General features: G+C 34.9%; 2 protein-coding genes across 8 annotated transcripts in view; both read left to right on the top strand.

The window, feature by feature from the left end:
- Window positions 1-2773, top strand: part of SERCA (ATPase sarcoplasmic/endoplasmic reticulum Ca2+ transporting SERCA) — a 44012-nt gene extending 41239 nt beyond the window's left edge. For 4 of the 6 annotated variants that reach the window (XM_089634720.1, XM_089634721.1, XM_089634722.1 and 1 more), the window contains exon 10: window positions 57-2773. In XM_089634720.1, coding sequence (XP_089490846.1) covers window positions 57-375 — 319 coding nt within the window. In that variant the 3' untranslated portion in view covers window positions 376-2773. The remainder of the gene's footprint in view (window positions 1-56) is intronic. The other 2 variants (XM_089634724.1, XM_089634726.1) reach the window with 2 other exon arrangements.
- Window positions 2774-8570: 5797 nt separating this feature from the next.
- tant (tantalus) lies at window positions 8571-9991 on the top strand. 2 transcript variants are annotated; one of them, XM_089634357.1, is made up of 2 exons: window positions 8571-8699; window positions 9305-9991. In XM_089634357.1, exons 1-2 carry the CDS (start codon window positions 8686-8688, stop codon window positions 9876-9878), a joined length of 588 nt encoding a protein of 195 aa, XP_089490483.1. In that variant the 5' UTR covers window positions 8571-8685; the 3' UTR covers window positions 9879-9991. The 2 variants fall into 2 exon arrangements, with proteins under 2 accessions (XP_089490483.1, XP_089490484.1); XM_089634358.1 differs by having other exon boundaries at window positions 8606-8694.
- Window positions 9992-15532: the final 5541 nt, after the last annotated feature.

Genomic DNA, 15532 nt, shown 5'->3' on the forward strand with positions numbered 1-15532 from the left:
CAGGATGAGTAGTAAGTAAACTGATGACTGACTCTTGTGTTGCTTGTCTGTTGCAGCTTGTCTGAGAACCAGTCGCTGGTGATGATGCCCCCGTGGTGCAACATGTGGCTGATTGGCTCCATGGCCCTGTCGTTCACTCTCCACTTTGTGATCCTGTACGTGGAGGTACTGTCCACCGTGTTCCAGGTGACCCCGCTGTCCGTGGAGGAATGGATCACCGTCATGAAGTTCTCCATCCCGGTAGTATTGCTGGACGAGGTGCTGAAGTTCGTGGCGAGAAAGGTTGCCGACGGTGAGAACCTGTTTCAAGGCATGCAATGGATTGTCCTCATGTGGGCCGTGTTCTTTGGCCTGCTGCTCTACGGGCCTCTATAACGCCCCCACAGAAGCAGAGGCTGTTTGTCTAGTTTGTGCCCCTCCCCGACCTAATCTAATCAATCCACCCGTTCTCGTTACTAAACAAACAACAACAAACGATCATCAGTGTGTTTTGAGTGTGAAGAACTGATACTATACGTTATTGTACGAACCTCGTGCAAGTGGTGCTAATCCGCCCCACAGTTTCACACCACAAATGGACCTTAAGATTCATTTTTAGTATTTATATAGTTTTAAATGTATCTCATATCATCGGGAGATTGTATTATGTTAACTTATTTTTTTAGCTACTGTCTTCTTAGTGTTCTTTTTTTTTTTTTTTAATAATTAGCCAATTATTCAAATCTGCGGGTCATTTTATAATTTGATGGAAGTGCCTTTTACGCATTTAACATGAACCCGTTAGCCGCCCCAAATTGGTTGGTTAGCAGACTATTGGTTGACCTGTAATTAATTAATCCATGGAGTGTAATAACTGTTTGCAGAACCTGTGTGAGTATCGCCGCAACGTACGGACTGCCTGTGTGTCTGTGTGTTGCGGGGACACTCGCTGCACCGTTGTGTTGAAGTTGGTTGTATGTGTGAGGCATGCCGTGCACGCCAAACCTTGTTCTGTTGATATAAGGTCAGCCCAGCCAGCCCAGGCCCACTCTGCGCTGCGCTGTGCTCAATACCATTATACATATATATATATATTCCAGTAGACTAACGTATGTGAATGTATCCTTGTGCATCCAACAAACCACCCCACAACATACGCCCCCCATAAGGTGATGTAAGTAAACTCATATAAACTTGTATAAAACATTGTTGTAGACAGTTATTAGTATCATTAAATCAATTCATAACTTTACTTGAAATGAGAGTGAGGAATATATAATTATTGTATGTTTAGCGATCAATGGGTGTTTATTTATGAAATTGTAATGGAATTGTAACCCGATAGATAACATGTGTGCAGCCATGCCCCCCTAGTGAGACTTTCTCCTGTTTAACCTAATATTAGTGGAAATGATTGTCGTAAACTTTGTTCTGTATATAAATTAAAACAAATTATATGGCAAATTTGTAACATACATACATTTATACTTAACTTGTGAATAAATCTACTTCACAACATAACTGGTACATTAAACTTACCATTTTGTAAACATTATTTATAACAAAGTACAAGGCCTCCTTGAGGAGACCTCATTCAGGTAATGTGATTTTATTTAACTTAAACTTTACAACCTTTGTATTTATTTTACCAATGAATTCCTGTTTCTCATCTTATCAATTTGTTTGTATACTTTTATAATCCTGATGTGAACCCTTGTCATTTACCTTCATTGACCTAATAGAGCATAATATTATACACGTATTTATATCCGCAGCCTCGATGTGCCGACTGTCTGCTGTCTGTGAGTGAGTTAGTGGAGGTGATCATTTCACAGTAACAGTAACAGTTAGCGGGCCCATTCTAATGATTGTGTGTTTTGCTACAGTGAACCAGGTGGTGGTAAAGCAGGACTAAGGCTAAGGGGAGAGGGGGCCGCCGGGCTCTCGGATCTGAGAGATGATGAGCCTCGCCCAGTCTAACCAAACAAACAACAACCACCTACCTATTCCACCCACACTCTTGTTGTGTTTTCCTTCCTATTATATAACACTGGTTGTGATCTCTGTTTGAACATTTCTTCTCCCCCGACTCACCGCATGCCTCCTTCTGTTCTGTTGTCTGTTGCTTATGTATTACATTACTATCTGCCAACTGCCGCGCACTCGGCTAACAGACATTGTTGTTTTTCAGAACGCGATGTGGTGATAGACAAGTGGTAATCTGCCCCTCTGTCTACCGCTATAGTTAAAACACCTAATTCGCTACCGCTTCTCTATCTTATTGGCTTTAATCCGACTACTTGTATTTTCTAAATTAATCCCCTTACGGAGGAACCGCACAAAGGAGGGAGGGGAGCGGAGACGGCGCAGTCACCATCGCCGCAGCGCCATCACGCGCCGCCTCGCACCTACCGTGAACTATTATTACATGTTGAAGCATCCGTGATGTCAGTGGTAGAGTTACTGAAATTAAAATAAAACAAATTGTGTATATATTATATAAATAGGAAAAGTATTTTAAATTGTTGAATAGAATGAAGTGTCTGATGGATTTATGCTTGTCGGGCCGGGCCGGGCCGAGTCAATACAAAGTGGATCCCGTCTCGTTTGTACTTAACTTTAGAGCTTATTGAGTCAATCACAGTGTTGTGTTGGGTCCACCCCACGCTCGCCCCCACACGCATTTCTACTGATGGGCTTATGTTTGCCAGGACGACAACTATATATCTGGCAGAATATAAATACCTGTACATTATAATGTATTGTTTTATACAATAAATCGTTAATAAAGCTATACGCTTTCTGGATTTTATCTTTAACATCGGCGACAACAACATTATATATTATTATACTACCGACATAACACAACAACACATTCTTTTACATCTTCATTGTATTCAAAGATATGTTGACAATACTAAAGTACAATATTAATAGGTTATAAATATTATTATGTATTACGTATATGTACGATGTTAGACATGGAACATCCAATGTGATTTGTGGTGACTAGTTGTCACCTTGTCTTGGCTGGGATTCTATTCTAGGTGCCGTCACAGCCAACTGCAGATGACTGACTGTAGGCTAGAGATAATGTTCCACTTTATTAGTGACAAACAACAATAATAAGTAGAGTATTTCCAAAAGATATATGGTAAGATTTTGGATACTGCGGTGGACATTAGAGTCCAAATGATGTGATTTTACATGTTTCTCCGACTCACTCTTTCATCACAAGAGCTGAAGAAGAGACACGCAGAACCAGCTGGCAACTGTACGAGGGTTCTCCAAAAGATGACTTACATGCGGACTGTCAGCATTCTGATGCAATTTGAGGATTAGTTGCAAAGGAGACCTCTCACTTTGTGAATATTCAATCGCGGGTTCAATTCCTATCAGATGCAAACATGATAAATTATCGTTTGAGACCCAAACCAAAATTGATTTGTGATTTGTTGGGTTGTGTTGTTATATAAATACTAGTGAGTTTCAATGTAATATGTAGATATTAATTGTACGATATCACTGTTCTATATCTCATATCCTATGCTAACTTTCTGTCGTGTTACGTGTTCAGTATGGTACAGTATGATCCTAGTATTGTAGGATGAATAATAATCCGTGTACCGAGTATGGTACTATTAACTTGTATTTTGCGGAAATCTGAAAATCAGGTTGTATTTGTTAATGACTTAAAATCAACAAATCAAGGCTCAAATAATGATAATTGTATAATTGGTGACTGATATTCAAAATAAAAAAAATGTGGAGAAAGATAATTTTTTTTATTTCTTTATACCTTAATGTTTTCCCTATAAAATAACATTGTGTTCCCTGTTTGGCTCATTGCACTTTCTGTTCAAAATCGGGGGTTTAAGATCACAGGAGCCTATCTACAAAAACATAGTTTTGAGTTAAACTTAAATAAAGGTTGAAATGCTCATGTGCCCAACTGTATCTCTTTAAACGTCTGTATGTACGAGATAAAGCTTCGTGTCTAATAAATATGATTTTGGCATTACCGAAACCGAGCTTAACTCAAAACACCAGTTTTTGTAGCTAAGCTCCCGAAATTATTGGTAAGTATACAGATGCAGGGACATCCCCTAAACGTGGGCGAAAAAATACACTAAAATTTACAAATGGCAACACCAAGACGGCTCGTGGGCAAATGAATGTAAGTTTAAATAAAGCACAATGGTCCAAATTATTCCTCCGTGATCCAAGTGTTGAAATAAGTTGTACTTTCTGAAAGGAGGTGATTCTAAGAATAATTCAATCTTTATTATTATTTTACGCTTTTTTTCATTACATCGAAAAGCGATTTTTTTGTAAAACAAGTGACAAGCTTGGTGTGCCATAGTAATAAACAAAATTTAATAAGGTCACAAGTTTAGTGCCAGACCGGTACACCCAGTATATAATTTGTTTCAATAGCTGACCGGTACACCCAGTATATCATCATATAATTTTGTGCAGCATCTGTTGAAAAAAAATGAAAACATAATATTCGAGTACTACAGGCAGAGGAAGATGAAGAAGCCTCATCATCACTACAGCTGTTACTCTTGCCTGTAGAGATGGCAAAATTTAGCATTAATTTTCAGATTTTTTAGCATTAACAAATTAGAAATTTAGCGTTTTATAGCATTTTTAGGCATAATTTAGCGTTTTGTAGCAAAATAGAAAAAAATGTATTTGCTGAATGTTTTTAGCCCATATTTTAAGTATTTTTGGTAAAATATATGTTTAACCTTCATTTGCAAGTATTTCCATGTGAAAGATTATAAATAATTAATTTGAATATGAAATTAATAAGGAAGGAAACTCTAAGTGTGGGTCGAACACAAACACAACAAATGCAGATTGCGATTAACATCAATAGGCGAAATTTATTTCGCACAATTTGTGTAATGTCAAAAAGCAATTTTAGCCTACAGTACAAAAATATTAAATATTTACACATAAAATAGTAACAAAATTATAAAAAATCGTAATGTAAATATCGATTTTTTGAAAATCTCACATATTATTTTTATACCCGGTATTTTCGGGAAATTCGCGCCTATTTCGTTAAATAGAATAATTTAGCTGAAATACGGCCAAAATCACGATTTTCGCGTTAATTCGCGAAATAGAAATCACTGGAAACACTTTCAAATGCCTTGAAACGCAAAGAAAACTTATAAATGCCCTATTTTCGAAACATACATATTTTTTCGCGTTTTTAGTTAAAACGAAATTTTGCCATCTCTAAGTATCAGTGGTTGGTGAGGACATCGACTTGTTAATAATGCTCAGCGGGATGTCACACCAACGTGCGTTTTTTTCAAGAAATGCGGAAGAAGCAAAGCTACAGATGTCAAAGACTCGTCATCTTCTCAAAGTACACTAGACAACTTGATACTTTCCTTTTCCAATATCTTCAGTGGGTGTAGCCAAAACCTCCTAGATCACAAAGCCGGGACACTCATTCAAAGCATTTTTTTGGAGGTTCTCATAGAAGTTAGGATGCTGATTTGAGCCAGTGTCCCGGCCTTGTGATCTAGGAGATTTTGGTGTGACTTGATATCCGGCTTCTTCAGCTAAGGGAAGACTAAAATATTGTCCATGGTAAAAAAAACCCGGACCTCGAAAAGGAAGCTGCTATTTTTCTAAACACCACCTCTACAACTAAATAGATAGCAGCAGCAGGGGAGCGGATAATAGTCATTCATTTACTTAATTTAAAGTATCAATTAATCATGATTTTTTTTTAAATTTAAATAATTAATATTAGTTGATAGATATCGCCCATTTCAGAATTTTTGACCTGGATGGAAATGAAGGGAATGGGTTTATGGTCATGAAACTTTCAGACGAGGCTTTGATAGTGTAATTCAAAGTACAGGGCTAGAAATGAGAAATATGAAAAATTTAAGGAGTGGTTCATCTTTAGGTCCCCTCAAACATCTTCATCGTCTATTGGAATGGGAGGGGGCATTTCCCGAAGAAAATAGACCTACAGGTTCGGAATTCCTAAAAAAAAAGCTCGATAAAAAATGTCAATTTTGAGTCTACAGACACATTTTTGGGCTCAAATTGTAGATAATTTAGTCTACTTAGAAATCGTAGTAGATGGTCATAGTCGAAAACTAGTCCTTAAGGGTTAAAATCGCCAAAAACTGAAGAATGGTGGAAAATTTTGTGGTTTTCTTGATTTTTGAAAATGTTGCTTTCGGAAATTGAGGTCGGAAACTTGGATTATTCATTGGGCCAACATCATAAACAACTCTGCAAAAAAATTAGCAGATCTGACGCAAGGTCTGATGTACTACATGGTTACTGGACTACAAACATCTGGAGCCAGTTAAAGTATTGCATCCCTTATTGGGGTATGTTGTGAGGCTGAAGGTAGTGGGGAGGTGATGGATATGGAGAAGTGGGAGGTGGAGGGTACCTGGCTATTCAGATCTGGTCTTTCAATTCTGAATGGTGGTCTCACACCAGGGCGATACTTTGAGTATTTTCCAGTCTGGAACGTGCCGCGGCCTATACTATATATTATTTTAACTGAATAAATTGTGAAATAACACAAATTCATCAATTGCAATTTACTTGCGACGTAATTTGAACCCTTCGGATTGATAGTGGAGAGCCTTAACTATCGACCACGGTATCGAGTATATCTAAATGAAAACAGAAATCTGGGTCGAGAGTCCGGCTGAAGAGGTCAAAAGGTCTCCTTCAACCAGATCTGATCGGCCACGTTTTAGGTGAGCAAACGCATCCGTCGCCAAGACTTATGGGTGACTTATGGTAGAGGGGTTGGTTATCCAATTAATGGTTCCCGGGGTGGCGGTACTTCACTTCAAGACCTGGAATATATTTTGAAGAAAGAGATGTCCCTTTTTGAGAACGGATTGGAGAGAGATACCTTCAGTTAGCACACCCCTTCTTGATGACAGTCCCACTAGCGTAAGTAAACCACTCTCGTATGGAAGCCGAAAGAGCGTTTTCCGCTGCAAGGTTTTTGTGCACAAATGTATGTTCACTTATGAGCGACAAGCAATGGCGTAGTTAGCATTTGCATGGGGGGGTTTGACCCTAAAGGAAGGGTTTTACCTTGGGGTTTGGGGCAAGGGAGAAAAGCCGGGGGGGGTTGGAAAAATATAAAGTTTTTTGGGAACTATACCTATTACAACTTATTAGTCTACGAGTACTATTCTTTTTTTTACACAATACTGAGGTCGATGGCGGGGATTTGAACTCCCTAAACCCTTTCTTATATACATCTTGTAACAGGAATTTCCGTAGTCTACGTTTTTACGATCTTATTTTTTATCAGTCTTCTTAAAATACTTAATCACGTTACATTTTCAATGACTGATCTCAAATGACTGGAGAGTCCTGTCAGTGACAGTTATGTATTTAGGTATCTTGGAATTTATATTTAGATCTCTTGGAATTCAACAATTATGAACATATCGCAAGAATACAGTGAAAGTTAAGTTATTTTTTTAATATTTCTTCTTCCATAAGTTGACACGGCAGCTCAAATGTGAAATAACATAAAACTGGATTAATTAATTCTATAAAGACAAAAAAATCGGAAAAACACGCTCACAAAAGTAGATTTGTCTGCTTGTCACTTTAAGCACCGCACCTGCACTTGGGGGGGGGGGGGGGGGGTTGCAATAAATGGGCAAAACCAATTTATTATTTCATACCGGCAATGATGCAATGTTTATTGTTTACTTTTTACGTGGCGTGGTCCAATCTAATGATATTTGATATGCTCGTTTTATTTAACTACGAATTTAAATGCTTATACTTCCGTGAAGTATAATATTTCAACCCCACGGAGATAAAAACCTTTACACTAAAACAAAACTATATATTAAATTTATATTTCGGGCCGATTGGGTTTTTCACAACAATAACATAAAATAGATATCACCCGTAGATTCTTCATAGTTTTTTTTACAAAAACGGCGCCATAAAAATTATAACTTAATTATTTTAATTGATAACCTTCTCAACTTATTATAAGTCAGAATGCCATTTTTAGGACACATTAAATGTACGAGCATCTTAAATCCACACCTAAAATATGATTTTATTGTTCTCATACTCGTAGCTTCTTCGGTTGGATAATCCTAATCAAACACCTAACATTCAACATTTGACAATTAGCAAAGAATAATTGCGTAATCCCAGTGGATATCATATTATATTAGGTAGTATGTAACACAATGTACCCGCGGGAATAATATCTCGTTTGTCAAGCGATTCGAGATATTTTTGACGTGTCGGATTTGGGAATCGATTTACGTTTTCGAGTGAATTCTGACCAATGACATGACGACTGTGGTTTCGAATTATTTTTGACAGAATCGATGACGTTTCAAAACGATTCTCTCGGACAATGTGATGATTTTTGACAGAATCTATTTGTCCATGACAGTGAATCGAAATATTTCGATGTTCAAAAAGTTCGAGAAAATCATCGATTGTGCCCATCGCTCACCATCGCTACTGCACTGTAAATAAGCTTAGAAAATTGTTTATGATAAAAAGAGATAACTTTTCCATTTCTATTTTATTTACTTATTCTATGGTATGTTTTCGATCAGCTTAAAATTTGACAAGTCGGGTGATGTTTGAAAACCCGTTCGGACAATTATTTTTTTAAGGCTCTCTTAACACGTTACCCGTTGATCTGCCATGGAAAATGTGAGGTAACTGTTATTACTATCTATGTATTTTTAGAAGCGATAAAATGTATTCATTCAACATTATTTTCTGGTGAAAACAGGTATGCACGTAATTAAAGTCACAATACCTTATTTCAAAACAATACGTTAGTGTTATCAATATCCCACAGTTAATAAGAAACCTATTTTAACATTGGAAGTTCCACATTCAATAATATTCCTTTTACTTTCATAAACTGCATGTGTTGGAAAATGTTGAATATGGATGAATTTATTTTATGGAAATATTTTGTTAAAGAAAGAAAAATTGAATAAACATTGTTTTCTCACCCATCGTCGACTGAGAACCTTCTTTTTACAAATGTACATATCAATGTCAACCATGTTGATGTCTCCAATGTCACTAATGTCCTGCCAAACTTACAGTTTGTAACTAGATTCATTTATCATTACAATAAATATTGTTTCGATCGTTTTTGACAAATTTATGAAATATCAATGGTTATATCGTTTTTTTCTGTGTTCAGAGCTTGAGAACTCTTCATTATTCACAGCTGAAAAATATTATAATGTTTACCAACATTACGAATCAATTGATATTGATGATAGAATTGGGTAATTCATTTTAGGTTGGATTCCGAGCTCCCAATTAAAATGGCTTCTTTAGATATATGGGAGCCAAGTAGCAATACTGCAGCCATGGAGGAAGAGCGCTCCCTCTCAGGGGAATCAGGTGTCCGCAGGTCTGCGAGGAAAACTTACAAGCCCCAGTCCCCCGGCGGAGTCACCAACAGGAGGGTCATCCTCAAACCGCGCAAGAGAGAGCTGAAGATGTCTATGACCGAAGAAGAAATACGGAACTTGTATTGCAATCAAAAAGTAAAAAAGACTTCCAACACATTAGAAACCATTCTGGAGGAGCCCAAGGCTGATGGCAGCTGCAGCACCACCATATTCCTAGGTTCCCGCAAGATCAAGCGCTCTCTCTCATTCCCCGTAGGAACTCCTCACACTAAAGAAAAAATCAAAAGGAGGAGGTCCAAAATTAAAAGACTTTTAGGTAGCAAAAATTTCCTGAATAGAAAGAAACTTTCTATGCAAACCTTTATTAAAAATTTGCAAATTTTAGATCCTGACGAACCCATTAATTCTAGTTTACTAGAAACAATAATTGACAATGAAAACAAAGAGACTGAAGAATAGTACAAATACGTATGCTACTTAATAATATTATACTCTGTTTCACTTTTCTTATGTTTATGTGTGAGATTTTAATGCATTAAATATACATTTTTTACAACTACTTTTTTATTGTTACTTATACATAATATAAAACCACTCCAAACTATTTTACCAAAATATGCATTAAAATCATAAAATTGAAGAAGTACTAATAAATGTGCCTAATTTTACCATTAGTAGTGAGATTAATGAGTATTTTAGAAAGTTATATTTAACCTTGACTTAAAAAGACCAATGGAGAAACAGTAAACGGCATGGAATGTGTTTGCAATCAAAATTATTTTGCATAACATGTAAGCTTTTCATTTTGGAAAAGATGAACAATCAATTCAAGTACATATTGTGGGGTAATTACTACAACTAGGTAACTCCGAAATCAGCATTTTGAGTTACACCCAAAACAATTACTTTATTTCCTTTCCCTGGTTTTTATGTGTAACTCAAACGCTGACTCGGAGTTATAGGTAACACAGCGAGAGTTGGCAGCAGTAAAAAAAGCTTAGCATTAAATATATTTGTGCATAGGCATACGCTTCCACTGGCGGGGCACAGCCCTTTGTCTTGTTTACGCCTACTTATTGTCACTAGCGGAAGAGGGACAGCAAGTGCATCGCCCTTGAGGTGATTTTGCACTAAAACGGCGATATACAAAACATCCAAATATTATTATTATACGATGTTGGTAAAAGAATATTGATAGAAAGCTTACAGCGTGTTCTATTCATATTGGTTTCAGTTTGATTGGGTGCATGATATCGCAAGTGAAATAATCTCAGTTATCATTATATTTATATTTTAAGTTTTATTTTATTTATTTGTTAAGACATACACAGTACAATAAGATACAGTTAGATATTTTTAGTTATTACATAGTTGTAGTACCTATTATGTATGTCCATAAAATATCATTACGTAATTTCGCCTGAGATTGTTATAAAAGGAAGGAAGTTTGTGGATAGATAATAATAAATGAATTGAAAACAAGAATTATAATAAGCTCACGAATTGTAATTGACTGTTAAAACATAGGAGTTTTGAAAAATGATGTGAAAATATTTTTGAAATATGTCATGTTAAGAAATTTAATAAGTTAGTTTTGTATGTTAGAAAGGAATCCTGAAAGATGTCTAAATGTAGTAATTTTTCGTAATGGGTATATGTTGTGATTGCGCGAGTAATTACTGAGTTGTTTGCTGCATTGGTATTGTTGGCTTCAATATGAAATAGTGTAGTGTGCCTGGTACGCCTCGTTGGAACATTTAAACCAATAACGGATAGCAATTCGGGACCATCTATTTTATTATTTAGCAGATTATGTAGAAACAACAGGTCTGACAATGTGCGTCTTTTTTGTAAAGTCAACATATTATTTGTAGTTTTGTTGTATTTCTTGAGTAAATGTTTCGAAAATTTATTCTGTATACTTTCTACTAAATCTATGTATGTATACCTTATATTGAGGATTCCATATTGTGGAAGCATACTCCAGTGGACTTCTGACCAATGAACAAAACAACATTTTCTTAGCACTTTTGAAAACTTTGCATATTCTTAATAAGAAAACTAGCATTCTGTAGGATTTTGAAATAATGTGTTCAATGTGCTTGTCAAAAATTAATTTGCTATCTAAGTAAACACCTAGATCTTTACACGTAGACATAGGTTGTAAAGGTTTGTTATTCAAGTTGTATGGATAGATGATTTTGTTTTTATTTCTAGTAAATGTAATCGAGTGACACTTAGATATGTTTAAGGACAATAAATTTGATTCACAATATACGCACAAATTATCAAGATAGCTTTGCAATTCCAAGTTACAAGTTATCGTCGTTATCATGTAATAGATTTATTTGTGTCAGCTTTTCTACTACAATTTGTTTATTTTACTTTTCCTCTCATATTCATTGGACTATGTATACTACCAAAAAATATAGGTTATAGACAGTGGCTGATGCTGATAATACATGCACATCAATATAGATATGTTTCCATTAACCTAATGATTTAAAAATACAGTATTAATCTTACGCTCGTAACGGCAGCCCGCACGGTACTGTCTTCGCGCTCCCGTTACACCGCAACGTAACACTTTCATGACGGTAGAAGAGTTGTTAAATACGCTAAAAAATGAAGTTCAAAAAATACAAACCGTTAAAGACTCGAAAACTAAAACAAATATCGAAAAAATTATTATTGATCTTGACAATGAAGTGAAATCTGAAATATTAAAAATGCAACAACAAATAATTCAACTACAAGACAAACTTATCGAAAAAAACGACCAACTGGTGGGAAACTTTGAAAAAATAATGAAAAGCGCATCAACACCATCCTATGCACAGGTATTATCAACAACCAAAGTCACTCCTCGAGAAGAAGAGAGATTCTCAATCATCATTTCGTCGACCAAAAATAATGCTAAAGCAGAAGAAATTGAAAAGATAATAAAAAAAGAAATAAATTTAAGCAACATAAAGATAGGAATAAATGGTTTGAGAAAAACAAAAGAAGAAAAAATAATAATATCATGCCCAAAAAAGGAATATGCAAATACCTTAACCGCCGAAATAAAAAAACTGAATACCGATTTGGTGGTAAATGAAATTCAAAAGAAAAGACCAAAAATAATAATAAAAGGATTAAAATCCAATCTTACTGAAGACGAAATAGTTTGCGGAATAATTACCCAGAACGAAGGAATTGAAGATGTTTACAAGGAAAGTGAAGACAACAAAATCACACTTATAACGGAGATAAAAAACACAAACATAAACGAAAAGCAGCGCCAGTTCACTAGCTACATCATGGAAACTAGTGGCAAAATGCGAAAAAGTCTCCTTGCACTCGGTAAACTAAATATACAGTTTCAACGAGTAAAAATTGAAGATTGCGATCCACTGACTCAATGTTTTCATTGCTGTATGTTCATGCATACGGCTAAAAGATGCCTACACCGAACCAGCCCTCCAATTTGCCCACACTGCATGGGCGATCACATCCTTTCAAAATGTCCGGGAAGAGAAAAAACAGTACCAGCATGTGTAAACTGCACCAGACAAAATTCTAAATATGGAGAAAAAAACACCACGCAGCCAACAGTATTAGGTGCAACTATAGAAACAAAATGCTGAAAATTGCGAGGGATCGCATCGATTACGACTAATGATGCATATTATTAATTACAAGTGTAACGAAAACCTAAATAATATGCACAATATTTCAAAAAAATATTACGAAAAGCCCGCCCGCAAAGTGTTAACACGCAGTGATAATGTACAAGCAAACACATATAATATTATAATTGCAAATGTGAAGTGTATTCCCAGCGCCAACATTATTGTTAATTTTATTACTACCTCAAAATGAACGACTTTATAATAAACGCAATAGATAATTCATATAAAATAGACGAAAGGATTTTTGACACGGTAAATAATACAAACGATTTTATAGATATAAAACCTACAGCCAGCCTAATAATAATACACATGAACGTTAGATCTTTGGAAAAAAATTTCGAAGAATTTCTAATAACTATTAAACAATTAAATAGACTTGACTGTATAATACTATCAGAAACGCATTCATCGAGTGAAATTAATTATAATATACCGGGTTACTCGTACTATGCAACAAAATATAAAATTAACAGAAATAGCGGCGTCGCCATATTTGTATCAAATATTTACGCTGTCACAAGTGTAAATGAAATAATGGTGAATAATGTCAATTTATTAAACTTGGAGATAAATTTTATGAATTATTCATTTAATATCATTGCTATTTATCGGACACACTCTTCTGCTATAACCACATACATAGAAGAATTAAAAAAAATATTACAACATCATAGAAACAAAAAAACAATACTCATCGGAGATATTAACTTAAATATCGCTAATGACTACTCCTCTAACGATAAAGATAACTATTTAAATATGTTAGCAGAATTAAATTACATTTCATGTATAAATTCATACACCAGAAACATTATCGGACAACGACCATCTTGTATCGATCACATATTCACAAACACCAAAGATATACAAAATATATCATCTGCGGTAATTAAAACATCTGTAACGGATCATTTTGCATGTATATTTAAATATGACTACAAATATCAAAACCTCTCATTACCAACCACAACGGCCGTTAATAATACCGATAAATACAACTATAGTATTAATATAAATTCTCTCACTAAAATATTAAGTAACGAAAAAGAATGGCAAGAAATATATCAATGTAACGATGTAGAAGAATGCTGCAAAATATTTGATAAAAAACTGAGTTTTCACATAAATGCTTGTAGAAATATTAAATCTAACAAAACATCTTCAAAACTAAAGCCAATCAAACCATGGATAACTCACGGATTAATCATCTCAATTAGACACAAAGAAACACTCTACAAACAATATACAAAACAACCGGAAAATATAACATTACAAAAACATTTCAAAGCTTATAAAAAAAAACTTACATATCTAATAAAAAACACAAAGGATGACTACTACAAACAAAAACTTGAATTATCTGGAAATGACAGTAAAAGGATTTGGTCCATCATAAATGAAATTGTCGATAAAAAACATTTAAAAAATAAAACAATCAACAATGTAAATCATAATGATTCAAAAATCTGCTGTAAAGATAAACCTCTAGAAGCCGCAAATGTATTTAACAATTTTTTTGCTAATGTAGGAAAAAACCTCGCTAAAAAAATCCAACAAGGCCTTACCCCAAATACTACAGTAAATAATGAGCATAAATTTGAATTATTTCAACCAACAACACCAGAAGAAATTGAACAAATTATTACAGGTATGAAAGGAGGTTCTGCCCCTGGTTTTGATGGGGTCACAATACAAACACTGAAATGTATAAAATCACAAGTATCAAAACCATTAACTCATATAATCAATACAAGTTTTCAAAGCGGAGTTTTTCCATCCATGTACAAACAATCTGTAATTATACCAATATTTAAAACCGGCAATCCGGAAGAACCAACCAATTACCGCCCTATTTCTTTACTATCAAACATTGCAAAAATATTTGAAAAAATTGCCAAAAAAAGAATAACTCAGTTCATAAAGATTAATAATATAATTCACGAAAATCAGTTTGGATTCATGGAAAACAAAAGCACAAAAGACGCCATTGCTAAATTATCTAGTACCATACAAGACGCTTTAGACAAATCATTAAAATGTGTTGGTATTTTTGTTGATCTCCAAAAAGCCTTCGACAGCATATCTCATGTCAAACTAATACAAAAATTAAAGATCGTAGGTTTTAATGACACAGCATTAAGTTGGCTAAAAAGTTATCTTCACCAAAGAACACAAGTTGTAAAAATTAATCACGCATCTAGTCTACCACTCACAAGTGATTTTGGGATACCACAAGGTACTGTTTTGGGTCCTTTACTTTTTATCATGTACGTAAACGATATTTTCAAACAAAACCTCAGTGGAACAGTTATATCTTACGCAGATGATACAATTATCATAATTAAGGGTAATGACTGGAAAATTGTAAATGAAAATGCAAATAATGACATCCAAATCCTAAAAAACTGGTTCGATACAAATCTACTTACAATTAAC

This window comes from Hesperophylax consimilis, chromosome 8, assembly GCF_061612785.1.
Source record: "Hesperophylax consimilis isolate HC1 chromosome 8, BYU_Hcon_1.0, whole genome shotgun sequence".
NCBI classification, from domain to species: Eukaryota; Metazoa; Arthropoda; class Insecta; order Trichoptera; family Limnephilidae; genus Hesperophylax; species Hesperophylax consimilis.